This window comes from Andrena cerasifolii, chromosome 7 (assembly GCF_050908995.1).
Source record: "Andrena cerasifolii isolate SP2316 chromosome 7, iyAndCera1_principal, whole genome shotgun sequence".
Lineage (NCBI taxonomy): Eukaryota > Metazoa > Arthropoda > Insecta > Hymenoptera > Andrenidae > Andrena > Andrena cerasifolii.
The window spans coordinates 16,385,169-16,408,638 of record NC_135124.1 but is presented as its reverse complement, the minus strand read 5'-3'; the positions used below and the strand labels follow the sequence as shown (position 1 = coordinate 16,408,638).

Genomic DNA, 23,470 nt, shown 5'->3' with positions numbered 1-23,470 from the left:
ACAAATACTATAAAATATTTTACAGTCGTATAAATATATAATATCTCTTTTCACGTTGAAATATATGATTCTATAAAGTAGTTGCTAAATAATAGATAAGACATCTCTCTTAGAAAGTAAAACTTTGAATCACAGTTTCAAAAAACTTTGAATGCTAATATACAGAAGGAAATGGAAAAGGCTGCGAATGCATACTGGTTATAAATAGTCAGGTGTTTTTAGAAAAGGGGAATATTTGCAAATGGGAAATGTAAATAGAGGAGATGCAGTTTATTTGTTCCGTAGAATAGATTTTGATTGGACGAGTCCCTGCCGGTAAGGTAGATCGTAAGGTAGAAAGCTTTAACTCTTTGGCTCTACCTACTGGATAGGCCAACAAGTATTACAATCTTGTGTATTGTATTACTCGTTTTTTTTTTGTGTATGGTATGTATCTAAATCTTGAAACGAAAAACATCGACAGATGGCTCAAGATCATGTTATGACTAATATTTCTAGTTGAACTCATGCGGACGTAGAAAAGAAATCCATATTACTTAAAAGCCAAGTGCGAAGATACAGGCTGAACGATAATGGATATAAGGGCAATGCTTCCGAATATGAATTGAACTTGAAGTTACAGTTTCGTAAATTCGTGCATCGGGGTAAATAGCAAATGAAACATGGCGTTTGTTTCTTTCATATGTTCCGAAGATATTGCCTCTTGATTTTTTCTAACGGGTTTACAATTATCATCGAGGACAGCGTTTACACGCGCCGAGGGCTCCCGTCCCCTTTAAGGACTCCGCTGCAAGCGTGCGAACAGTCGATGCCGATTCACTATAATATACCTGACAAGCTTAAAAAAATGAAGAGGGACATTCTGATCCGTGTCTTTTGAGATGTGGAGAATCCTTTCAGCACCGAGGAATACAACATGACGTCCCGCAGTTACACGAAATCTTACAGCCGTAAGGTGAACAGTGTGACGCCTGGGAGCATCCAGTTCGATAAGCTCTTTAGAGAGAATAGCAATCGACCCTCCGCTGCTAAATCGGCAGGCACTGTTGGAAAATGGGGTATAACATCCTTCACGTCTATCAGGAGTACAAATATCAATGGTACGTGTGTCCTTTATCCATGGAAATTATATATGTTATTGCGCCTGCGTGTATTCTTAGTTAACAACTGTCACCTATGTTTCCAGCATCCGCTGACAAAGATATTTATGTGAAATCGCTGCAATAAGACTTTGCTGCATTTTGTGAATTGCTCTTAGAAAGATAGTTTCTTTCAGGATTCAAATGCACGTTAGTCGCATTATTCCTTCAGAAGCTATTCTTAGTTTCTTAAAATAGTGGTTGATTCAATAACAAACATAAACTCAACTTGATTATCTTGGGGTTTTGCATCGAAACAAAATAACTGTATCGCGTGTATTCGAGCGGAATGATAAAAGACAATTTTGTTCGCAGGAAGGAAAGATGATATTCATAACACGTTCGGGGCGAAGAGAATAAAGCTGGATTATGGAAACCAGAATGCTCGTGTGAATTCTGGTAAAGATCCGTTCTCATTCGAAACCGATCCTGACAATAAGCCGGATGTCGCACCACCAGTCGTTAAACCTAAGAAATTTTTTAAAAGTAGAAATGTCTCACCCGCGGTAGAGGAGTCGCGCCAGGATGTGGCAATATACAGACAAGTACCTGATTCACATTACGGTAGAGCTCGTGCTCAGAAAACCCCCCCGCAGCCGCCACCAAAACAATCTCTAGCGAAAGTGTCCAGCGCCCCGGCTAAGAAAGTAGTGGATACTTTGGAAGCAGCAAATAGCGATGCTCCTATTAGAGAAGAAGGCAAGCCTCCTATTGTATTGAGAATATGCAAAGGTACAGCGCGGCTAGTCTGTGGAAATGTACAGAACGCCCCGGAGCCCGAACCCGAGACATACAGAATTTCTACGCCACTAAATAGCCCCACGAAAGTAGACCTCGAGCGTAAGAATTTTAACACGGACACGCTGAAGTCCGATCAGAAAGCTGTTCGCTCTCATCAACCTATGATCTCTACCGTGTCGATACCTTTAGAAAACTCGGAGATGCGACGAACTACTCGCAGTCGGGCAAAGAATCTGCATTTAGATTTAACATCGTCTGTCGTGTCTACAGCGCCAGTGACCCCCAATTCGCATAGTTCTGGCCTTTCTTTAACTCTTAGAAAATCTGTCACCGATTCCAATAACACGTTGATATCTCATTACGATATTGTTAAGACTGACTGTGGTTCGACGTACTCCTGCAAGCCAACAATTGAGCCATTAATTGGGCGTGACCAACCACTGCCAACCACGACCCAAGAGCTGATCGACATATTGTCAAGTGATTCTGACCCGATGCAAGCGAGACCAATGATATTAAATGCTTCAGAAGCCGGAGAGAATACAGAGGTTCTTCCAGACGAAGTTCAACACTGTTCAATAGATATTCCGACGAACGAAGTAATCTCTAGACCCACCGCAGAGCCCGATCCAGAAGCTGAACCAGAGCCGGGATTGGAAACCGAACCCGAACCTGAGCCAGAAGTAGAAGCAGAAGCAGAGCCAGAACCAGAGCCGGAGGCAGAGGCAGGCCTGGAGGCAGAGCCAGAGACGGAGCCAGAACCGGAACCAGAAACGGAACAAGATCAAGAGCCAGAACCTGATCCCGAAGCAGAGGCAGAACAGCCAGCTCGTGTAAGCGATAATGACATGGCAACAGCTAAAACCTTAGTCGACCAGGATTGGTTTTCTGGGAGCGACGACAGCGAAGGTGTAACTGGTAATACAGAGAGCGATACGGCGTTACATGTAACTAGTATAGTCTCAGAATCGCAGCCATCAAATGCCCCATCTACAACTGTTCAGAAGCCTGCCACCAAAAAGGGCAGTATTTTCAAGAGTCGTTCAACAGGCGCGACAAATGGAAATAAAAGGCGAGCACTGTACAAACACAAATGGTGCGACAGCGACAAGGAGTCCAGCGCTACGGATACTCCTAACGCTGGAAACATTACACCGACTACCGCGTCGGGATCCCACAGTGGTACAGGAGCTGACGCGTACGACGAAGAATTCGACACTTCACCGCTGACGAGAATCGTAACTTATCCCGAAGCTGATACAGGCTTCGAAGATGAATCCGACGCTATAACGAGTATCCGTTGTGGCAAGAAAGTTAAGGGCGTATGTATATTAAAGAAGGAACTTTTACAGCCTGTAGTATCATAGGAGGGACTGCAGATAAGTATCTTATCAATTCACGATCATTTATGTTGCAGTTCTACACTGTAGTGAAAAATGTGAAGAAAGCTCATCAGATACAGGAGAGTGGAGAGTTTCAAGAGTTTAATGATGATGTTGAATATATATTAGACACTTTAAGAGAAAACAATCCAAATGCTACTCGTTGCCTTTCCGCTATACGGTTAGCAAGCAAATGTATGGCGCCTGCATTTCGCATGCACGTGCGTGCACACGGGACCGTTGCTAAGTTCTTCAAAGCTCTTCACGACGCAACCAAGGACCAGGTATAGAATTTTATTCTTACGAAAGAAACTGTCCATAGATCTTATTGATTTTATTAATACGACTTGCTTTTTGTTTCAGAGCCTTGCTTTGTGCACGGCAACGGTAATGTTCGTATTAAGTCAAGATCGTTTAGCCATGGATTTGGACCGTGATTGCTTGGAGTTAATGTTAAGTTTGTTAGAATCTGATGCCAGTCATAAAGACGCACTTGACGATTGTGGCCTTAGTCGGGCAGAATTGTTGAAGAATAAGGAAAAGGTACGTCAGCTGTGCGCTGACATTCAAGCTCAAGGACACGCGAAACATTTAAATCTTGATAATATAACTGTGAGTATCTTGTTCGTAATTGGAGCGTAACGAAGCGAGACGCTAAGAATACGAATAATAATAATCGCTTTCGATTAGGTTGGTCAACTTGCTATGGAGACACTTCTTAGTCTCACATCGAAACGTGCTGGCGAATGGTTTAAGGAAGAACTTAGAGAATTAGGAGGTCTAGAACATATTGTAAAAACGATCAGAGATTGCCATCGTCATATTAATGCTCAGGATATTACGAGATCTGGTTGGTCAGATCCATTATTAGATAAATTACGTAAAGTTGATAGATGTCTACGTGTATTAGAAAATGTGAGTCGGAAAGTGTTTACATGTAATTCAGATACAAACGTTCCTGTATCGAGAGATGTGTAATTAAACTGTCGCGTTGTTTCAGGTTACTCACATGAACGAAGAAAATCAAGTATACTTATTGAAATACGAGAATGGAGTTTTAGTCAGCACATTAGCAAATTTGTATCATCTTTGTGGGCAAGAAATCCCTGTTTACCCAACCATAGACCCAAGTGACAAAACTTCCACTGGTGCTGTTATTAGAGAGTGTCTGTTTGCTATTATTAAAGTTCTCATTAATCTTACACATCGATTCAACAGACAATGTAAGGTTTTTTTAGATCATATCTTCGGTAAGATATTAATGGAAATTTATGTGCTCTTCATAGTGTGTAAAACGCATTGCTTAAATCGTTTCAGCTTTCGGAAGCAAGTCGGTAGGATCGCAACCAGGTGTTCTAGATTGCAGTCTGTATCTTCTGTTGCGTGTCCCCGAGTCACTTCCCGAAGAAAAACGTTTCGATATGATGATGCTAGCTTTGATTCTGTTGATAAACCTAGTAGAACAGTGTGACGATAATAAACAACTTCTCATCGAATCTAAAGCTCCCCCATCAACAGAAAATATTTTTGATGGTAAATACATCGCGCATTTTAAATAGTTTTCATTAAATACATCGCGCAATTTAATCTTCTTTTTTACGATACAGCCGATGAAAGTGGGGTAGAATCTTTAATCGACCTTTTTTACAAACAAGAAGAATTGGCTCGCGCCGAAGAGCAGAAAACAGATGCCATTTTAGATGGTAAAAAAGATTCCGAACAAACGGAGACCGTTTCGACAACGACCAAGTCTCAAGAAGAATTTATCGAGGAAACTGTTACAAAATGTATGTACTGTACCACCTTCGCTTGGATTATTACGAAATTAGTTAGATTGTTACAGTATATCATAAAACATCTTTCTCTTTCAGTATTACAAAAGGCGGGACGCCATATGGAACACACTTTAATAGGGGCATACGTAGTGCTTTTACTTGGTTACTTAATAATGGATAATAAGGTAATAAACTGTAATCAGTTGATACATGATATACTAAACTATTGGCAATACGATGTATTAAAACAATCCATATGCATCTCTAGGATTACGAATCGTTGGTACGTAGTAGACTTCCGGATAACAATTTTACTACTATGGTGTCTGTACTTCAGAAGTTTTTCAATTTCATGAATTTAACGGCATCGGTAAGTAATCTTAATTATTCCATTCTCTTTCTACGAGCCTTGGAACAATTACTAGCTTGTTCAGCCGATCCTGAGTAATCGAGCGATATATTTCAGAATGAAGTAAGTAGCTGCGGAATCGCCGCTACTGAAAAGGTGATTAAGTTCCTAAAGATGTCGGATGCCAAGATCGAAGAAGAGAAAAATGAATTACCGTTATCGGCGTTAGAGGATACCAACATAATGCTCGATTTATCTTCGTCTTGATTGATATCTCATAAACACATTTGACATTTTTTATTATCCTGGCATGCGAAGAGAGCCAAAGTTATATGTGTCCAACGAAGGAAATCCTTTTTATCGCAGTATGAATGGACCTGTTTCATATTGACCATATATTTTGATATATATTTATTCACTTACGTAATTTATTGCTGTACCTTTCATTAAATTGACTTATTTCCCCCACTAGCAGTAACACGTTGCATATGTAAGCGTAAGTTGTTAATTAATTACGCGGAAGCTGATGCGATAAAGAACGCGCCTTGTAATTACGCATTATGCCTCACTTAAGTTCGCCGCCGGCGTGTATGTATTATTATCAGTTACTTGATTCGCCAATCAGTATCGCGCTTTTATTTCTTGTCGGTTTATCAATTCGTTCGCTGTACAATGCTGCATAAATTCCCCCGAACGTTTCGATTAGATTGAGACTCAAACTTGTCTAACTTCTAAGTTCTGATAAACGAATTGGCGCGGCTCCGGGGTCGGTCGCGACCCGTGTCGAAATCTGAAATAGCGTTATTATGTAAGTTTATTTTAATATTAAAGTTAAACTGTACGCCTTGTAAATGTAAATTTATAAATTATAATTGTATCTTGAATTTGCAGTTTCAAGTTATTGGATCCCATTAACAGGCACAGGATTTCGTTCGTAATCCTCTAATTACATTATTTCGCCTGGCAAAGTAAAGAAATGAATCAGAGATACTTATATTACATTGTTATGTATATGTAATAAACTAGCTTCGAGCATTACGAATCTGTACAATAAAGCATTTTTTAAATAAAAAAATCAACTACGTTCTGCATTATAAAAGAAGATAGTTTTATTCTGTATTGGAAACTTATTCCAAATCTCTATTTGAACAGTCCATTTTTTTGTAATCCCCGATACAAAAAGAGGGGTCTTGTAAGTTTGACGCCTGTGTTTGCGTTTGTGGCTCCGCAGCTCGTCACCAATGGATTCGATTTTTACTGCGGTTTTTTTGTTTTAAAGTGTATATTTCCGGGAAGGTTAATAGCCATGTTTGGTCAAGATCGGTTCAACAGTTTCCAAGGTCTTCAACATTCTTCACAATTTCTGAAGGGATCTCAGCCACGGTTGTTGTACCTCGAATTTCGCTCCCAAACTCGCAATCTTGAGAGTCTGATGATGACCAAGAAGAGTATAGGATAGGGAAGAATCTCGGGTTTAGGTGCAAATAATTAGGTGTAGTGCTACTATGTAGTGCTATATTTATAAACAAAACTCTCAAACTTATTTTTAACAATTTTATTGCATTTAAAATTGTATACATTATAATTATATATTATACATGTTATGTATTAGATAAAAATGGAGACTTTTCAGGCTTACACCCGAAAGCCTCGAACAATGTAAGCTGTATTTAAAAAAAAAAGAGAAGAAATTATACAAAATATAATCCGAAATCACAGAATGTATCTACTGTTAATATTCGGATACAAATAGATTTATGATGAAAATAAGGGGTACGCTCAATTTAAATTTTTTAACATAAAGTGTGCATCGAGAACAAAGTAACGTTATTAACCGGAATCTTTATTTCGGTTATATCGTTTTCACTCCTGCAGTAGGATTAAGAATTTCGTTTCGTTTCTGTTTGGGAAAAATCTTTTGTTCTTTTCCTTCATCGATTTATTTCCGTTTCGTTCCGGGTCTTTGATAGTGAATGAAACAAATAATAGATTGCAATTAAATGGTTCTTATAAAGCAGTCCTCATTCTTTCCAATTCTGTCAGTGCATCTGTATCATGTGGATTATTAAGTAATTTTGTTTCATCAAGATCACATATTGCGATGTCTTGTAAGCTTTTTACGCGGCTTGACCTTTGGCAAATATGCTATATAAGTGCCCTGCATCTTATGGACTGTTGCAGCCCAGCTCAAAATCAAGGGGACCATTGTTCTTTCCATATTGCCGGACCTTCTGAATGGTTTCAAATAAAGCGCGACGCATACGTACTACTCTGCCAATCACAAGCCATCCACCACGACTTCTCTCCTCCCGATCGACTGGCTCGACCACCTCGTAAATGTGGTGACTTTTTGTGCTCATTTAATTGCAGACATTTAATTCTTAGGTCCATGGTATAAATGGCTGAAAACGTATTACCAGGAAAACCTACGCATCAAGTAGTTCGATTGGTCCTTTCACTAGTGACAATTAACCCCCTCCAAAAGCAAAAAATCGATTCTCGATTCTTACATCAAAGAATCGATTCTGAGAAAAATCGAATACGAAAGATCGATCTTTTAACCAAAAGAATGGATTTTCTAAAGAATCGAATCGGAATCGAACACCCCTAACTAGGTATCAGTGTATAGAGCATTAATTAGTGTTTATCAAGTTTTACATAGTAAGTTCAGGAAGTGTAATAAGAATAACCGCAATAGGAGTAATATAAAATAAGCGAAATGCTACCTAAGTGTCTGTTTTCAAAGTAAGTATTAATTCACGTATTCATAATGCCTGATAACCCCCCATTAAACTTCACCATACAGTTTGTGAATGAAATAATTTACCTTTTGATAATTGTTGCATTTGATGAAGGACAATATTACTGACTCGTAGGAACATCAGGACTCAGATCGCATTACCATGTCAGTGGTTAAGCATGACAATCAATACAGTTAGATCCAGTTCTAATTCATCGTCATCGGATTCATCTTCTGGGTCAGATTCTGATAATGATGTTAAACGTAAAATTCTGAAGGAACCTACGAAGCCTGCTAGCGGTAGTAGCACTGCAAAAAATGACAATAATGATAAGTTCAGCGAACTGATAAATAATTTGCTGAGCGTAAGTATTTTCTTACTTCTGATTCAAAAGTTTCTACAGGCATTCGTTAATTCTATATATATGCTATTTTTTGAAGACTACATCTTCTAAAACCGCAAATGTCAGGGTGAATGTAAGAGACAGAAACAAAAAGATAGGTAAGCACACGAGTCAATTTGAAATCAATAAAAATAGCTCTAGCTACTCGTGATGAATTTATATTAGAACTAGAAATTTTGTTATCATAGAGAAGCAATTGTCCAAAGCAGCCGATACACTGACTACTGTTGTTGGAGGAGATAAAGAAAAGATTCTGTCAACATTATTGGAAAGTCTTTCTAATATTGAAAAGGAGAAACCGTTCATAAAATTGTCAGATACAATGTGCGTATACAATTTTTTAAAATCAGATGACACTTAGCCTGTACTATCTATAATATTTATTAACAATCACACATTGACATGGTATGTTTTGCAGTGAGTCATATAGGCAAAGCATCGAAACCAGGTATGGTCTGAAAGAGACCAAGAATTATAAAAATATGAGTGGAAAAAGGGAGAAACCAACAAAGTTCGATAGTCAATCTAGAACAAAAGATACAAGGAGATTTGATAGTAATTATAAGACAGACAGGTTTGAAAATAGGGAAAGTAGGGAAAATAGGGAAAATAGGGAAAATAAGGAAAATGTAAATGTAAGAAACGAGACGAGGGACATTGAAAAAACATACAAATCAACGCAAACGCAGCAGAGAAGTGACTCTGTAATTTATGCACTGTTGAACAAGCATAAAGATGAAGAAAAAAGTAAAAGGTTGTGTACATCATTTGAAAAGAAATTAGAATATTTATTAAGGAATTTATTTATTAAGGATTTATTTAATTTAAAAATTTTAGGTATGAGAAAACTGAAGTGGAAAGCTATGCTACCATTTTTACCCAAACAAACCCACCGCTTCCAGATGTTCCTGAATTTAAAGTATGGAATATATGCGAACAAAGCGAACTGAAAATACAACAGTCTCACTATCCTGAAACTGGATTTCAAGAAATGATACAATGGACCGAAGAAGGAAAGCTGTGGAAGTTCCCTATTGACAATGAGCAAGGTAGCGATGCAAGGGATATCAGAAACCAATTTGTTACAAAACGTTTGCGAATAAAAAATGTTTTATAATACAGGCATGGAGGAGGAGCAAAATGTGCATTTCTCGGAGCATGTGTTTTTGGAACGCCACCTGACAGGATGGTGCCCCACCATAGGCCCAATCCGGCATTACATGGAATTAGTGTGCGTCGGGCTTTCGAAAAATCCGTACATGACAGTTCAAGAAAAATACGATCATATAATGTGGTACAAAAACTATTTTGACGATAACCAAGATCTATTGAAGAGACTGGGGCTTATCGACGCGCCTGCATCCGATGTACAGAAACAAATCGATGCGCCGTGATGGTGTTAATTGTTTTTGCGTATATCAATTTTCAAATACAGAAATATGTACCATATGCATAGCTTCTAAAAACATGTCCTGCACAGTGTATGATTTGCATAACTTGTAAAAAATAGTCAATAGTGTACATTTTTAATTGCATTTGCATGTTTATTGTAACCCTATCCAAGACCTGTTAGTAACTAATTAACTATGCAAGAAATCATTGTGAATGTCCCTGCGGAAAGTAATAAGGGTCTATATTTTGATATGCAACCTTCAAAATATATGAATTATAATTATTATTAATTACGGGACAAGCCTAATTTCTACAATAATGAATACAGTAGCATTAATTAATTTTGGGAAGCTACAGTTCCGAATTTGGCATTGAGAATTCAGTTTCGCGTGAGAGCCATGCTGCTGGAATTCGAATAACTCATTTATTTATTTATTTATTTATTTGTAATCTGAAGGTCCTAGACTTCTTCGTAGAGTCGTTGCAGATAATTATGTAACCATAAATAAGGATGGGTTTCTCGAAGCGTCGAAACCTCGAAACCCAAGAAAGTTTCGACAGTTTCGAGTTCCGAAGCCATCAAAGTTTCGAGTTTCGAGAATTTAAAAATTATGCGAGATCGAGTTGGCAGGTGAAATAAGGACTTGTGAGAAGTTAGTAGTAATTGGGAGACCTCTGGTGGCGCTACTGCGCACTAGCGCCGAAGACCCAAGTGAAGCGCAACGGGGACGTCACAACATAAACCTCAGCAAAGATGACAGTTATGGATTTCTTTGGTTGCGCCTTTTTGGCTTTTGGTCCACCGTTAGCCATGTTTACGTTCACAGTGGCGGCTGAACCGATTAGAATTATCATACTAATAGCCAGTGCCTTTTTTTGGCTTATTTCGTTGTTGTTGTCGTCGGTGCTCTGGTACGCTGTGGTGCCTTTACAGAATCACCTAGCATTCGGATTGGTTTTCTCCGTGCTATTTCAAGAAGCCTTCAGGTAATTAATAGAACGATCGAGCATAACTTCCCTGTCATATAGCGAAGAATAACGGAGTCTGATTCAGCTAATTCTTTCTACGCAGATATCTCTTGTACTGGGTACTTCGGAAAGCAGAAAGGGGCTTAGAGAAAGTGACGACAACACACGTCGCAGATAGCAGACACGTGTTTGCCTATGTGTGTGGCCTGGGCTTTGGTTTCATGAGCGGAGCCTTCGCTCTAGTCAATGTCCTGGCGGATGCAGTTGGTCCTGGGACGATGGGCCTTCGGCAAGGCACAGAGTACTTCTTCATAATATCTGCGGCCACGACTCTGTGTTTTATTCTTCTGCATACTTTCTGGGGCGTGGTGTTCTTCGCCGCTCTAGATAAGAAAGATTGGGGACAAGTTATTTGGGTTGTTGCCTCGCACTTGTTCGTGTCGTCTATGACCTTGCTGAATGTATATCAAGCCTATATAGCTACGACTCTGTCCGCCTACATAGTTCTAATGATCACGACTACTCTCGCGTTCAGAGTTGCGGGTGGCAAAGCTCAGAACGTGGCTCAGTGCTTTACGAGGAAATGAGAGCGAGAACGTGCTGGTGACTGAATCCAGAAACTAAGTAGCGTTCGACAGAGACGGACACCAAGGAATGTCGGAAATTTCACGGACGTCAGTCCACGAAAGCTGTTCGGTACCCTACACTTGTGTCTGAGAAGGTGTGACGATAAGTTAGCAAACTATACCTTATTTGCCATTATTTAGCCTTATTTAACGAACTTTTGTACTTGACCAAAATTAATCGAGAAGCCTACGAGTATTATCCGTGGTTTAAGCTGTAAATATCTTTCGCATCTTGTAAATGTTTGATTCGATTCCACTTCGATGATGCTTTCTTGAGAAAGCTCGCTCCGTTAAGGAGTCATTCTGGTAATCACGCCGCAAAATTCGGCAACATTCAGGTTTTTTTTCTCAGTGAATACAATGAATAACAATGTCAAACTTTTTCTTCATTTATTAATCTACTTATAATGTATACAGAACAATTGTTTAAATACACTTTTAATTGTGCTTTTTGAATGTTATATGGAGTTCAAAATCACGCCTTTGACAAGACGGCGGGAGAGATTTCTGCTCACAGACTCATCTGAAACAAAAAAACCAAACTGATTCTTAATCATTATGAGTACCGCTATCGCAGGTGCCAGAATTAGCCACGTAAGTCAAAATTTAACAAAATTGCGCGCATTCAAACTTCAAGTTTTGAAATTTTCCATTCTACTTGAAGTTTGAATCCGCGCAATTTTGTTAAATTTGACTTACGTGGCTAATCCTGGCACCTACGATAGCGGTACTCGTAATGATTAAGAATCAGTTTGGTTTTTTGTTCAGATGAGTCTGTGAGCTTAAATCACTCCCGCCAGGGAGGTATTTCTTTTCAAAGGGGCGATTTTAAACTCCAGATAACATTGAAAAAACACAATTAAAAGTGTATTTAAAAAATTGAACAAAAAATTGACATTGTTATTCATCGTATTCATTGAGAAAAAAAGCCTGAATGTTGTCGAATTTTGCGGCGTGATTACCAGGATGATCCCTTAAGTCTTAACGCTCTAGCACAGAATTGATTGGTCAAGCTGCTAGTCCGTCCCTTATCCCATCGGACCGATGTATAACCGAATCGAGATAGCATTTCAATTCGTAGTCTAATCGTATCGAAGTGTACAGTATCCTTTCGCGTCGCAAAACAGAAAGAAATTTAAAATGTGTGTGAATGTACATATGAAAGAATGTATGTATGCATATATATATATGTATGTATATACATTGTACATGTTTCTGCATTTGAGGAAATTTGTTTATCGATTCGCGCCTTACAGTTAAAGAGTAAATCATTCGAAAGGGTTATACAACTGACGATAATATTTAAGGAATTGTTCATTAGTTTTTGTATGTATATAAGAAAACTTCATTGACGATTGTAACTTAGGTGTTTACTGTACCATCTGCATACTTGGCATTCTGTTCCACTTACCATTTCACGATTACTTTATTATTCAATTCGCATTACATTTCGTATGTCATTTCAAATAAAGACCATTTTTGTACAACAGCTGGTACATTTAATGATCCTTACTTGATACACCAGATCACCGCGGAATGAACTCATTCGCACGATCGGGGCCTGCAAGAGTAGCGCTAAAAGTAATCGCCGAGATGTTTGAAATATCATTTTATTAAAAAAAAAAAGGGAGAAAAAAAAACGAAATTACAGACGGGATAGACATCACCCGAACAAAGCCATCCATCGTTCCATTGTACAATTAAGAAATGTGTCTCTATGTATCAGATGCAAGATAAAGTCTAAATGTACGATCATGAATTCTCACCTTGCGGAATAATTGAATTCCTAATCAGTTATTAATGTACCTAAGAGCTCGTTAGGGAAGCCATGAGCAGTTCCATTTTATTTAAAAAGTTCTTCCCCTCCATTTTGTCCCATCGAACTTCTTTGAAAGACCCACCCAGATTCTCCCACTTTCTTTCGCGGACTAGTTGCCCCGGGAAGAAGTCCTTCCTGGGCGAATGAGCGATCGCGACTTGTACCCCGGTTTGCGGCTCGCATCTGACGGCTATCATCCTGAAAGCAGAAAGAATTACTTTAGAATCCCGAAATTTGTACGAACACCTGTTTTCAACGAAAGGTACCGATCGCCTATTGGTGATGCCAGAATACAACTGCTGGCGTTTCCCAAAGGTTCCACCGCGCCTAAACCGAGGTGTGAGCTATTGGCTAAAAATTGCCAGCCCATACATTTTGCCAACGCTTGCACCGCTGTTATTTGGTGCTGATAGATCTGGAACAGTGGTTATCACTAAGTGAGCGATAAAAGAGGCTTGAGGCAACAGCGAAACTATTGCGCTCACCTGGCAGAAGATAAGGTCCCGTAACTCTTGAGGCTCGTAGCTCATGTGCATCACTCTGCCGTCCCTGCAAACGCACTTGAGGGACTTTTCCCCGACGTGGACGACCAGCGACGTTCGACAGACACTATCGTACCCGTGCGTTAGAATGTTGATCTTCACGCAGGACTGCGTGGGCGAGTTGAGTGCGTTCCAGTGGGAGACGATCAGAGGGTCCTTAACTTCTTTCGCTATTGTGTCTAGGACGTACTCGGTGCGCAACCGCATGAAGAAATGTTGAGCCTGCTGGATGATCTGCTCCAGCAGAGTTTGACTCTTTGTCATCTCTAGAAGCTCGTGTCTGTCAGCAGCCGTTGGGCCAGCCAAGCATCTCCGTTTACTGGGCCCGAGAGGTCCGGAGGAAGGATGGGGGAACGGATGGTGGGTGTTCTTGTGATGCACTTCGCGCAACAGCTGATGCAATGAATGTTCCAATACGTGATCGTGATCGCTCTTGTGAGGCGGAGGAGCGGTAGGCTTTTTGTCGTTTCCTGTACTGTGACAGAGACCTATGATTAACTGAATTCCAGGAAGTACCTAGAACCAGATAAAACTTGTATGATTCACTGTGCTACGTATGCATTGATTGTAAAAATGGGAAACTACCGTTGCCATTATTTGATTCCCAACGACCATGTGAGGTATCGGTGCTCGTAAATGCACCGCTTCTCTCGCTAACTGACTGAACAGCTCTTTACAAAAGAGGACGTTCTGCGCGGCTTCCAATTTCTGCTGCCAATGCATGTCTGCATTGGAGCTGTGCGCACTGTTGTTAAGTAGACTAATATTCGCGCTGCACAGATCCTCCTGATCTGAAACATCAAGTCGAATGAAATTTCTGGACCCTGCAGTATGTATTGCAATGAATATATGCTTACCCTTTTGGCATAGTACCTCTATGTAGGCAACGCCCTGTAATTCGCTAGGTATAGTAACGCGTAGCGCAGAAGCCTTAGGGTTCGAAGGATGGTGAGCCTGCACAGACGTATTGTTACTGGCACTTGGAGAGGCAGGAGGGCTAGTGCTACTTTTCTCCTCCTCCTCTGCTTTCGTAACTTCGAACATCCCCGTCTGAGGAAACTTGGAACCAGCTGGAAATGCGTTCAGCGTCAATATAACATTTTAAACCAGAGTTAGGAGCGATGGGGTGTCAGTGAACGGAGGGGGAAATACCTACAGGAGCGGTGGTAATGCGTGCGTGTCTGACGCAGGCGCAGTTCATGCACACGTTTCCCCCTCCATTCACTGTGGCTCCATCGCTCCTAACTCTGTTCTTAACCAGTGCTGTACAGCGTAGGGGCCCCTCACGCGCCTGCTTCTCCTTCCAATCTATCTTTCCCGCAGCGTGCCTTCCGTTGTCAGGGAGACCGTGCTACGCTACGAAAGCTGCCATGACGTGCTAGCCCCGCTAGCGTCTTTGCGGTTAGCGTCGCGCGGTATCCCTGACAACGCGAATGAGAGTGGGAGAACGGACGGCGCTGTTCTAAACAGCGATTTAAAGAATGCCGAGTTGAAAACTGCGGACCTGTTCGATAACTAAGATCGCCGATGATTGAATTGGAGACTTTCTTCAGACGCCAGTTTTGTCTCAATCTCAGCAGTTCGATGTGGAAGTCGGGCGTCGACCTATTTCTAGCTAACTCGTTCTGGCAGTTCTTTAATCTATCAGCGCCCATCATAATGACGGATGCGGCTCCGGCCAATGCTTTCTTCCTAGCATACACTTGTACCATAGGCTTCACTTCGGCTGGCTCTTGTGGCACAGGATCCAGAACCATGTAATGCTTCTCCTTAGCTATTGTAAGAACATCTGCCAACACGCACACCTCCGTTAATGCGTTCCTGTAAACGAGAGCGAGGTTGTCGATCATGATTGTTATGATAATCGTGATACAAAGGCGGCGTGTAATATGGAACCTCAATTTGCTTCTGACGCTGTCCCAGGGCCACAAGGATGATTGAAAAGACGCAGAATCTTTTGGATCTTCCTCTCCCTTCTCTCCACCTTCGGTTTCCTTTTTAACGTCGTCTCCATTGGTCTTGCTGAAGTCGATCTTTTGCGCGATCTTCGCCAAATTCTCAGACAGTGTAAGGGGTCTGGAAAACGTCACCTTACGTTAGATGACTATTTTATGGTACGTTATACCACAGAACGTAAATAGAATTTCAGATAAACAGTGAGGCTACACGAAGTATATAATAAATTCATTTAGTGTTACTTCAATTTTGATATTCCATTTATTACTATACGGTTGCAAGCAGTAACCGAAGGAATTACGTACGCTTGATAAATTTCTTGGCCATCGTAAGTGATTTCTTGAATCTGATTCTCGATCGGTGCTTCCACAGAAATGTTCACCGAATACGCCATTATTGTCTTCCTGATCCAGGGCTACCGGCGCAAACGACTGACAGCAGATGCAAAAAAGTCTCTGGAAAAGAATCCCTAGAGTTCCTGAACACGATTAACAAAAATATATAAAAGAAACATATTTAAGTTAAACGATTTTATTTAATTTGATCGAAAACGCACTAAAAATTAAGAAATAATTCTTTTCTCGCACTACAATTACGGTGGTGAAATAAAATTAAACTAGGATTAGAGTATTTTTACTCTTCATTGTGATCGGATATCTCACATTTCTTCAGTATTTATTATCCAAATTAATGTAATTAATTTCATTCGATATATATTGACGGAAGTAATAAACTGTGTGTTTGGGCAGACATTTAAGAATCGATTTTTCAAGCCCGAGTCGAATTTAAGAACATGCAAGCATATTTGAATGCGCTTAGGAAAACCAAAGTTTTGCCGGGATTTTGATCCATCCACGAGCATCCGTCGGAATTGTAACGAAAGAAGTTCGAAAGAAAGGTGTTTTCATATAATTTACAATTCCCCTGGTATTTATTGCTGACATTATGTCAAAATTGAACACGCTGTTTAATTATTTCGCGTCACCGAGAACTCCGAAATCAGATAATAAATCAGTGCCTGAGGAGAACAATGGAACGCCGAAAAGAGGAGTCGTAAAACAACAAAGGACGAAAGGTATTTGACGAGAACAATTCACCTGAACAATAATTAATTCTGTATCGCACGCTGTGATAAAACACATCGATTGAAAAATATAGAAATGTACATAGCAAAGGATTCTGTTTTAAAAACTATCACATTGCCTATATTGTATTTTATTTATATTGAAACTACCCTTACGTTACTCACATTTGAAATTGTAAGTTGGAGCAAATATTAGTGGATGAATTAATAAATTGCTCGTAGCCAAAACTCCGAACAAAGGGAGAGAAAATAAGAATCCAGAGGACAGGAAACGAGTTTACAAGGATGATGAAGAAGAAGAGAAAGAAGAGAAGCCAATACAGCTGAAGAAACGAAGGCTGATCATCCCTGATGTAGAATCTGGAGAAGACTCTGGGGACGATTTCAAACCTGGTCTGTGTGGAATGTTGGTGCACCAATGTTATTAATCGAATATCAACGAAGAAATGATTTAATTCTGCTATAGGTCCAGAGGACGAATCAGAGGAATCAGATACGGGCACAGAAGAAGCCATTGAAAGCCAGTCAGAGACACAAACCGAAGAAGAAACACCGGAGGTAAAAGACTAGTCGTTAAAAAGTTCTGAATTCAAATTATTTAACAAGCTGCATTTTAGAAGAAACCGAAGGTGTCCAGACGCAGTGGAGCAAAACGTGCGGCTGGTCCAAACAGAAATTTGAAAATAGTAAGCTCGCGATATGTAACTCACGCCGTTTCGTTCGTAATTTGTACCAAAGTTTTAATGAATTTGAATGGAATTTTCTCAGGAGAAGAAAGAATCGAAGCCACCTCAACAAAATGAAACTCAGGGCCCGAACAAGGTCGTGGAGTCTTGGCCACACTTAAAGTACGATTTCCTCCAACCGCATAAAATAAGAGATATTAATAGGAGAAGACCCGACGATCCAAACTACGATCCTAAGACTCTATACGTTCCTACGGATTTCTTGAATAACCAGACTCCGGTAAGACGCAAACTTAAGTGTGCTTAACGCGTCGCGATAGCACTGTCAGTTTTCTGAGACATGATTCTTGCAGGCGACGAGGCAATGGTGGGAGCTGAAAAGCAGATACTACGACAGTGTCCTTTTCTTCAAAATGGGGAAATTCTATGAATTTTTCCACATGGATGCTGTCACTTGTGCCAAGGAACTTAATCTTTCATTCATGCGAGTAGGTTCAACGATCTTCCCTCTCATAGATTTACGAGAATTAAACGCATTGAATGTGATTGATTACAGAGCGAATACGCGCACTCTGGATTCCCCGAAATCGGCTACGGTCGTTTCTCGGCAGCGCTCATAGAGAAAGGGTACAAAGTCGCGAGAATAGAACAGACGGAGAACCCAGAAATGATGCAGCAACGATGCAATGAATGTAAGATACTAGAGGAATGTTCTGTTAGTTTTACGATAGTTACCATGGTTTAGTATTTTATATTATTTCCAGTGACCAAGGTGACGAAATTCGATAAAGTCGTTAAAAGAGAAATCTGTCAAATAAGCTCCAAGGGCACGAGGGTTTACACCCCTTTGGATGTAGAAGCTTCCACCCCGAATTCCAATTATTTATTGTCGCTCGTTGAGAAATGCCCGCCTGGCGCGAATACATCCCACTACGGAGTGTGTTTCTTGGACACGACGATCGGAGACTTCTATCTCGGACAGTTCGAAGATGATCGTTGTAACTCCAGAATATTGACCTTACTCTCCCATTATCCACCAGTTCACGTAAGCGCTTCTCGACTACATTAATTTACATCAAGCAAATAGATCTAAGTTCGCTTAATCCGCTTCAGGTGTTATACGAACGTGGCAATCTGTCTCAAAAGACATTGCTAATTTTAAACAACGCTCTTGCAGCGTGCATTAAAGAGCCGCTTCTTCGCGAAACACAATTCTGGTCGTCTGCAACTACGTTGAAAGTAAGCATCGCACAGCTATTCCAAATGTTCTATTCTACCATTTATCCATACAAACCTTTTCTATGACCCACAGAATCTTCACGAAGGAGAATACTTTAAAAAGTCAGATTCTGGTTTTTCGTGGCCAGAGGGTTTGCGCCCGTATCTTAACGAAAGTAAGCATTTATTAGCATTTAAGCATTTAACACACAATCTGACTTCTTCCCTTGTTCTTTAGGAGACAGTTTAGGTTTAACTCCAGCCGATGATAAAGAGCTAGCTGTGCACGCTTTAGGAGGCTGCGTCTATTTGCTGAAAGAATGTTTGCTTGAGCAGCAATTGCTGGCCCACGAGCGCTTCAAGACGTACGTTCCGCCAGACTTTTCACGCCAATCTTCCGCAGGCTCGAAATTTGGGAATAATATGGTACTTATAAATAGCATTCAACTGGTGCGCATATTATACGAATAACTTAACATTGATAATCATTAGGTTCTGGACGCTATCACCATTAATAACTTGAGAATCTTCGGCGAAGGCTCTCTTATGAAGGTTTTAGACCGCTGCTGCACTGCATTTGGAAAGAGGTATATTCCGAATAGAAATAATCCCTTCGCATCGCTCTAATCAAACGTATTTGATTGCAGATTATTGCGCGAGTGGATCTGCACACCGTCCTGCCGCAGAGACGTGATAATCGAACGTCAGGAAGCTGTGCAGGAATTAATGAACTCTTCGGACGTGGCGCAGACTGCTCGCAGCATATTGGCTGGCCTACCCGACCTCGAAAGGTTGCTGAGCAAGATTCACGCGCATGGGAATCTAGCGAGAATGACTAATCACCCCGATGGCAGGGCAATCATGTTCGAGGGCTCGACGTACTCCAAGAAGAAGATCGTAGACTTCATTACCACCCTTTGTGGTTTCGAGGATGTCTTAAAATTAATCGCCCTATTCAAAGGTAAAAGCCGTATTAAATATATTCCGCGCAATCTTTAATCAGTGCCAATAAACAGCAATCGAACGACGTTCTGGTTTCGCAGATTTCAATAGCACGCTGATAAATCGATGCGCCAAAGTGGAACCGGATGGCGAGTTTCCTTCATTGAGAGAAACCTTGGATTACTTCGAGGTAATTAATGTTATTCCCATTTAACGATCTGCAATTCCTGTTTAATTATTAAAGAGGATGCAATCTCGCAATTTGAATTCCAGAGCGCGTTCGACCACGAGGAAGCCAAAAAGGTGGGCTGCATCGTGCCAAAGAAAGGAGTGGACGTCGAGCATGATTCCGTTTTAATAGAGCTGGAGGAACTGAAGAAGGATCTGGAACGGTATCTTCAAAAGCAGAGGCAGCACTTCGGCGTGAAAGTCATGTTCCACGGGTCGGATAAAAAGCGTTATCAGATCGAGGTCCCGGAGTCGCAGACGAAGAAAGTCGGCTCTGGGTACGAGCTTCAATCGCAGAGGAAAGGATTCAAGCGTTATTACACCGCGGAGGGAAAGGTTTGTTTTTCCTCCGCGTAACTTCTCGACTAACGACGACGTAGGAAATTAGTCTGACCTTAGCCGTGCTAATTCTCACCAGGAACTACTGAGTAGGCAGATAAACGCCGAAGAGCACAAGGATAAGGTGCTGAAGGATCTGAGTAGAAGGATATTCTCGCAGTTCAGCGAGAAGTATGATACTTGGAGTACCGCTGTTTATAAAGTGTCCGTCTTGGACGTTCTCCTCTCCCTCGCAGAGTATGCCCTGAGCGGCGACATGTGTGTGCCGGAACTTCACGATGGCACCGACGGAAAGGTAGCTTAAAGGCCGTTGCGCATTTTGGCGAGGCGCGGCGAATCCACGAAATTAATAATAATTAATCAATTGTCGCTGCGCTTCGGTCATCAATAGGTTATAAACTTTTCTCTTCGTATCGCCGCGCTTCGCCAAAATGCACGACAGCCTTTATACCAGAGATGGGGAAAATTTTATTTAAATAAAACTTTGAGTTCGAATAAAAGATATAAATTTGATTCGTTATTGATAACGATAAAGGTTACGGACAAGGATAAGTGCCTTTTAGTCGATTCGTTAAAATTTAAATAATTTTTTATAGAAACTGTTGCACAAAATCTGTTCTTTTCGCAGACGTTTATGGAAGTACGAGATGGACGACACCCGTGCATCCTCTCGGACAATTTCATCGCCAACGATACCTTATTGGCGACCGAAGATTCAGCGTCGTTCATGATTCTCACTGGGCCCAATATGGGTGGTAAATCGACGCTGATGCGTCAAGTTGCCCTTCTTACGATAATGGCACAAATGGTGCGTTTCCTCCCTGCGTATAACTACAACTGTGTAAGACTCCAATATAGAAACGAAGAAACCTTTTTTGCGTACAGGGAAGCTTCGTCCCAGCGAGTTCCTGCCGCTTCACGATAGTGGATCGTATTTTCACGAGGCTGGGAGCGAACGACGATATTCTGGCCGGTCAGAGCACCTTCCTCGTCGAACTCAGTGAAACTGCGGCGATATTGCACCACGCCACGCCTTATTCGCTAGTCTTGCTGGACGAACTGGGTAAGAGACTACTTAATCCAGTGTTCCCAACCTTTGTTGAGTCGCGATCCCCATTTAGGTAAATTGAATATGGTAAAGAAAACAGATAAAAAAATAGGTAATTCAGAATATAATTCTAACTCAATAATATTAAAAAAGAAACCAAAAAACCGTGGCGGCCTCCCAGAAAACACTTCGCGACCCACAGTTTAGGAATCACTGACTAAAGGTAGGCTCTCACCACGCCTCGACTCGCCTCGGCGCAACTTCTTTTCGCACTCACATCTAGGCTCGCGTCGCCTAGGTTTTTCCGAACCTGAAGTTATCTAAGCTTGCTTCGGTTCACGTGTTTGGTCAGTTACTCAGAGAACCTCTTCCTATGCGGTGGCATTGCATCCACTCGCACTATGCCTCGCCTCGCCTCGGCGTAGTGCGAGTCAAATTAAATAAGAAAAGCATAGGAAGAATAAAATGAGGCGAGGCGTAATAAGAGCCTGCCTTTAATCCTAATTGTAACGACAATCGTTGCTCTTACAGGCCGCGGCACGTCGACGTACGATGGCACAGCGATAGCAGCAGCGGTCGTGAACGCGCTTACGAAATTGAAGTGCCGCACGTTCTTCTCAACTCACTACCATTCTTTGGTAGAGGACTACAAAAACGAAAAGGACGTCACGTTGGCCCACATGGTGCGCATGATTTTCGAGAGTATAATCGACGAATTATACGCATGTTATTCAGTTTCTGCGTACTCTTTCGTAGGCCTGTATGGTGGAGAACGAGGAGGAGCAGGTATCTCAAGAGACGGTGACGTTCTTGTACAAGCTCAGCGCTGGGGCTTGCCCAAAGTCGTACGGTTTCAACGCCGCCCGATTAGCCGGCGTGCCGCCTATAATCACAAGCAGAGCCCACGATATATCGAAGAGACTCGAGCAGGAGGTGAATCAGAAGCACTTGTTCGTTGCTCTGTGCAAAGCTGATGGGCCAAAGATAAGGGAGCTCAACGCTGTAATGTAAAGTCGGAGTATTAGCTTAAGATCTGTGGAAGACCCACGTCTCGCAGTAATTTATAATTGAAGTTACACCGGCACGGTATGCCTTTACTATTCTACATATTTATAAGCATATTTCGTTATACCTTGCCAGTAGTCGTTCGATATTTGCTACCCGCACATGTATTTTGGTAATAAAACCACCTGGAAGTATCGAGGAATGGTTAAATCATTTCGGGGAGAGACGAGCTTGGGGGTTGTTGCTTACAAAATTTTATTAATTAATGCCAGAGTACAAAAGGGCTACTTATGACGAGTACGAGATGCGATATACAAACAATGGTAATAATTTTAGTCACACCAGAAAACCGACGAGGGGAAATTACGTTTCTAGTCCGGAAAAGAACGTAAGACGGGGTGGAATAATATCGCGCGTGCACGAGGGTCTTGGCTGTGAAATAAATACAATAAGAATCCTTATGCGTTACTGATATATCCGTGGAAACAAAGAAGAAGCAAAGGGGAGTGAAGAGTTTTCGTACCGCTACGAACGAACATACCAACGAGCCTTTCGTATCGTTTCAGTGGGGGTCCGTAATGGGTGTACAGGGGCAGACAAGAGGTTGGGCAATTAAATCATTAACTCGTTACGATAAGAATAATATAATCTTGCGTGTAACTTTCTCCTACGTACGATTAGTTGCGAGTTACGTATCTCCTGCTGCGTAAATATGGAATAAACGCGCATTTTTGCGCGTAAAATGAAAATAATTAAAAAAAAAAAGAAGGAACCGTGCTCTCTCTCTCTCTCTCTCTCTCTCTCTCTCTGTCTCTCTCTTTCTCTCTATCTATCTCTCTCTCTCTCTCTCTCACACACACACACACACACACACACACTTTCTCTCTAAAATAGTGGCGCATGGCTTAGTTCGCATGCAGAAGGAAACTATATACGAGTCGTTATAAAAGGCACGGAAATCAAGAAAGCACTTGGCTGGTTTTTGTTTTTCTTTTTTTGTTTTTCTTTTCTTTTTTTAATAGGTTACAATATGTTGGTACTTTTATTATTTTTGTTTTATCCTTTACTTCGAGTAACATATGCCTA

General features: G+C 41.0%; 5 protein-coding genes across 10 annotated transcripts; 4 read left to right on the top strand and 1 right to left on the bottom strand.

The window, feature by feature from the left end:
- Positions 1–419: 419 nt before the first annotated feature.
- Positions 420–6,461, top strand: Wapl (cohesin release factor wings apart-like). Of its 3 annotated transcripts, none has more exons than XR_013085997.1 (12): positions 420–1,100; positions 1,455–3,202; positions 3,298–3,546; positions 3,626–3,874; positions 3,953–4,177; positions 4,263–4,485; positions 4,580–4,795; positions 4,870–5,049; positions 5,134–5,222; positions 5,306–5,407; positions 5,504–6,194; positions 6,278–6,461. XR_013085997.1 is itself a non-coding variant. In XM_076816255.1 (12 exons), the coding sequence occupies exons 2-12, from the start codon at positions 917–919 to the stop codon at positions 5,651–5,653; spliced, it is 3,615 nt and encodes a 1,204-aa protein (XP_076672370.1). In that variant the 5' UTR covers positions 420–644; positions 745–916; the 3' UTR covers positions 5,654–6,270. The 3 variants fall into 3 exon arrangements, 2 of the variants coding, with proteins under 2 accessions (XP_076672370.1, XP_076672369.1); XM_076816255.1 differs by lacking the exon at positions 6,278–6,461 and having other exon boundaries at positions 420–644; positions 745–1,100; positions 5,504–6,270; XM_076816254.1 differs by lacking the exon at positions 6,278–6,461 and having other exon boundaries at positions 5,504–6,270.
- Positions 6,462–7,958: 1,497 nt separating this feature from the next.
- Positions 7,959–10,065, top strand: Mrps31 (mitochondrial ribosomal protein S31). 3 transcript variants are annotated; one of them, XM_076816309.1, is made up of 7 exons: positions 7,959–8,131; positions 8,272–8,491; positions 8,568–8,628; positions 8,719–8,854; positions 8,949–9,284; positions 9,368–9,579; positions 9,653–10,065. In XM_076816309.1, the coding sequence occupies exons 1-7, from the start codon at positions 8,106–8,108 to the stop codon at positions 9,922–9,924; spliced, it is 1,263 nt and encodes a 420-aa protein (XP_076672424.1). In that variant the 5' UTR covers positions 7,959–8,105; the 3' UTR covers positions 9,925–10,065. The 3 variants fall into 3 exon arrangements, with proteins under 3 accessions (XP_076672424.1, XP_076672423.1, XP_076672422.1); XM_076816308.1 differs by having other exon boundaries at positions 8,263–8,491; XM_076816307.1 differs by having other exon boundaries at positions 8,242–8,491.
- Positions 10,066–10,600: 535 nt separating this feature from the next.
- Positions 10,601–13,004, top strand: Aph-1 (gamma-secretase subunit Aph-1). Its single transcript, XM_076816323.1, has 2 exons — positions 10,601–10,909; positions 10,995–13,004. Exons 1-2 carry the CDS (start codon positions 10,677–10,679, stop codon positions 11,476–11,478), a joined length of 717 nt encoding a protein of 238 aa, XP_076672438.1. The 5' UTR covers positions 10,601–10,676; the 3' UTR covers positions 11,479–13,004.
- A 107-nt stretch (positions 13,005–13,111) lies between these two features.
- Positions 13,112–16,289, bottom strand: Med17 (mediator complex subunit 17). Of its 2 annotated transcripts, none has more exons than XM_076816280.1 (8): positions 16,140–16,289; positions 15,775–15,954; positions 15,383–15,699; positions 14,736–14,948; positions 14,464–14,669; positions 13,822–14,394; positions 13,603–13,751; positions 13,112–13,534 (listed from the first exon to the last, which is right to left on the bottom strand). In XM_076816280.1, the coding sequence occupies exons 1-8, from the start codon at positions 16,226–16,228 to the stop codon at positions 13,324–13,326; spliced, it is 1,938 nt and encodes a 645-aa protein (XP_076672395.1). In that variant the 5' UTR covers positions 16,229–16,289; the 3' UTR covers positions 13,112–13,323. The 2 variants fall into 2 exon arrangements, with proteins under 2 accessions (XP_076672395.1, XP_076672394.1); XM_076816279.1 differs by having other exon boundaries at positions 16,077–16,243.
- Positions 16,290–16,655: 366 nt separating this feature from the next.
- Msh6 (DNA mismatch repair protein Msh6) lies at positions 16,656–22,580 on the top strand. The gene is made up of 20 exons (XM_076816256.1): positions 16,656–16,909; positions 17,141–17,311; positions 17,385–17,476; positions 17,536–17,604; positions 17,687–17,884; positions 17,958–18,092; positions 18,161–18,296; positions 18,369–18,649; positions 18,718–18,843; positions 18,917–18,998; positions 19,061–19,248; positions 19,315–19,409; positions 19,470–19,783; positions 19,866–19,954; positions 20,038–20,328; positions 20,411–20,626; positions 20,960–21,139; positions 21,217–21,394; positions 21,911–22,062; positions 22,136–22,580. The coding sequence occupies exons 1-20, from the start codon at positions 16,780–16,782 to the stop codon at positions 22,388–22,390; spliced, it is 3,378 nt and encodes a 1,125-aa protein (XP_076672371.1). The 5' UTR covers positions 16,656–16,779; the 3' UTR covers positions 22,391–22,580.
- The last annotated feature ends 890 nt before the right edge of the window (positions 22,581–23,470 follow it).

Bases quoted from the DNA above. Each gene is read 5' to 3' on its own strand.
- Med17 (XM_076816279.1), bottom strand. From the start codon at position 16,228: ATGGCGTATTCGGTGAACATTTCTGTGGAAGCACCGATCGAGAATCAG. The intron at 13,752-13,821 runs GTGAGCGCAATA...CCACTGTTCCAG, and splicing joins GGGACCTTATCTTCTGCCAG to ATCTATCAGCACCAAATAAC. The intron at 13,535-13,602 runs GTACCTTTCGTT...TTCTGCTTTCAG, and splicing joins GCATCACCAATAGGCGATCG to GATGATAGCCGTCAGATGCG.
- Wapl (XM_076816255.1), top strand. From the start codon at position 917: ATGACGTCCCGCAGTTACACGAAATCTTACAGCCGTAAGGTGAACAGT. The intron at 3,875-3,952 runs GTGAGTATCTTG...GCTTTCGATTAG, and splicing joins TAAATCTTGATAATATAACT to GTTGGTCAACTTGCTATGGA. The intron at 5,408-5,503 runs GTAAGTAATCTT...GATATATTTCAG, and splicing joins TCATGAATTTAACGGCATCG to AATGAAGTAAGTAGCTGCGG.
- Aph-1 (XM_076816323.1), top strand. From the start codon at position 10,677: ATGACAGTTATGGATTTCTTTGGTTGCGCCTTTTTGGCTTTTGGTCCA. The intron at 10,910-10,994 runs GTAATTAATAGA...CTTTCTACGCAG, and splicing joins CTATTTCAAGAAGCCTTCAG to ATATCTCTTGTACTGGGTAC.
- Mrps31 (XM_076816307.1), top strand. From the start codon at position 8,106: ATGCTACCTAAGTGTCTGTTTTCAAA. The intron at 8,132-8,241 runs GTAAGTATTAAT...CATTTGATGAAG, and splicing joins CCTAAGTGTCTGTTTTCAAA to GACAATATTACTGACTCGTA. The intron at 8,492-8,567 runs GTAAGTATTTTC...TATTTTTTGAAG, and splicing joins TGATAAATAATTTGCTGAGC to ACTACATCTTCTAAAACCGC.
- Msh6 (XM_076816256.1), top strand. From the start codon at position 16,780: ATGTCAAAATTGAACACGCTGTTTAATTATTTCGCGTCACCGAGAACT. The intron at 17,605-17,686 runs GTAAGCTCGCGA...GAATTTTCTCAG, and splicing joins CAAACAGAAATTTGAAAATA to GAGAAGAAAGAATCGAAGCC. The intron at 21,140-21,216 runs GTGCGTTTCCTC...TTTTGCGTACAG, and splicing joins TTACGATAATGGCACAAATG to GGAAGCTTCGTCCCAGCGAG.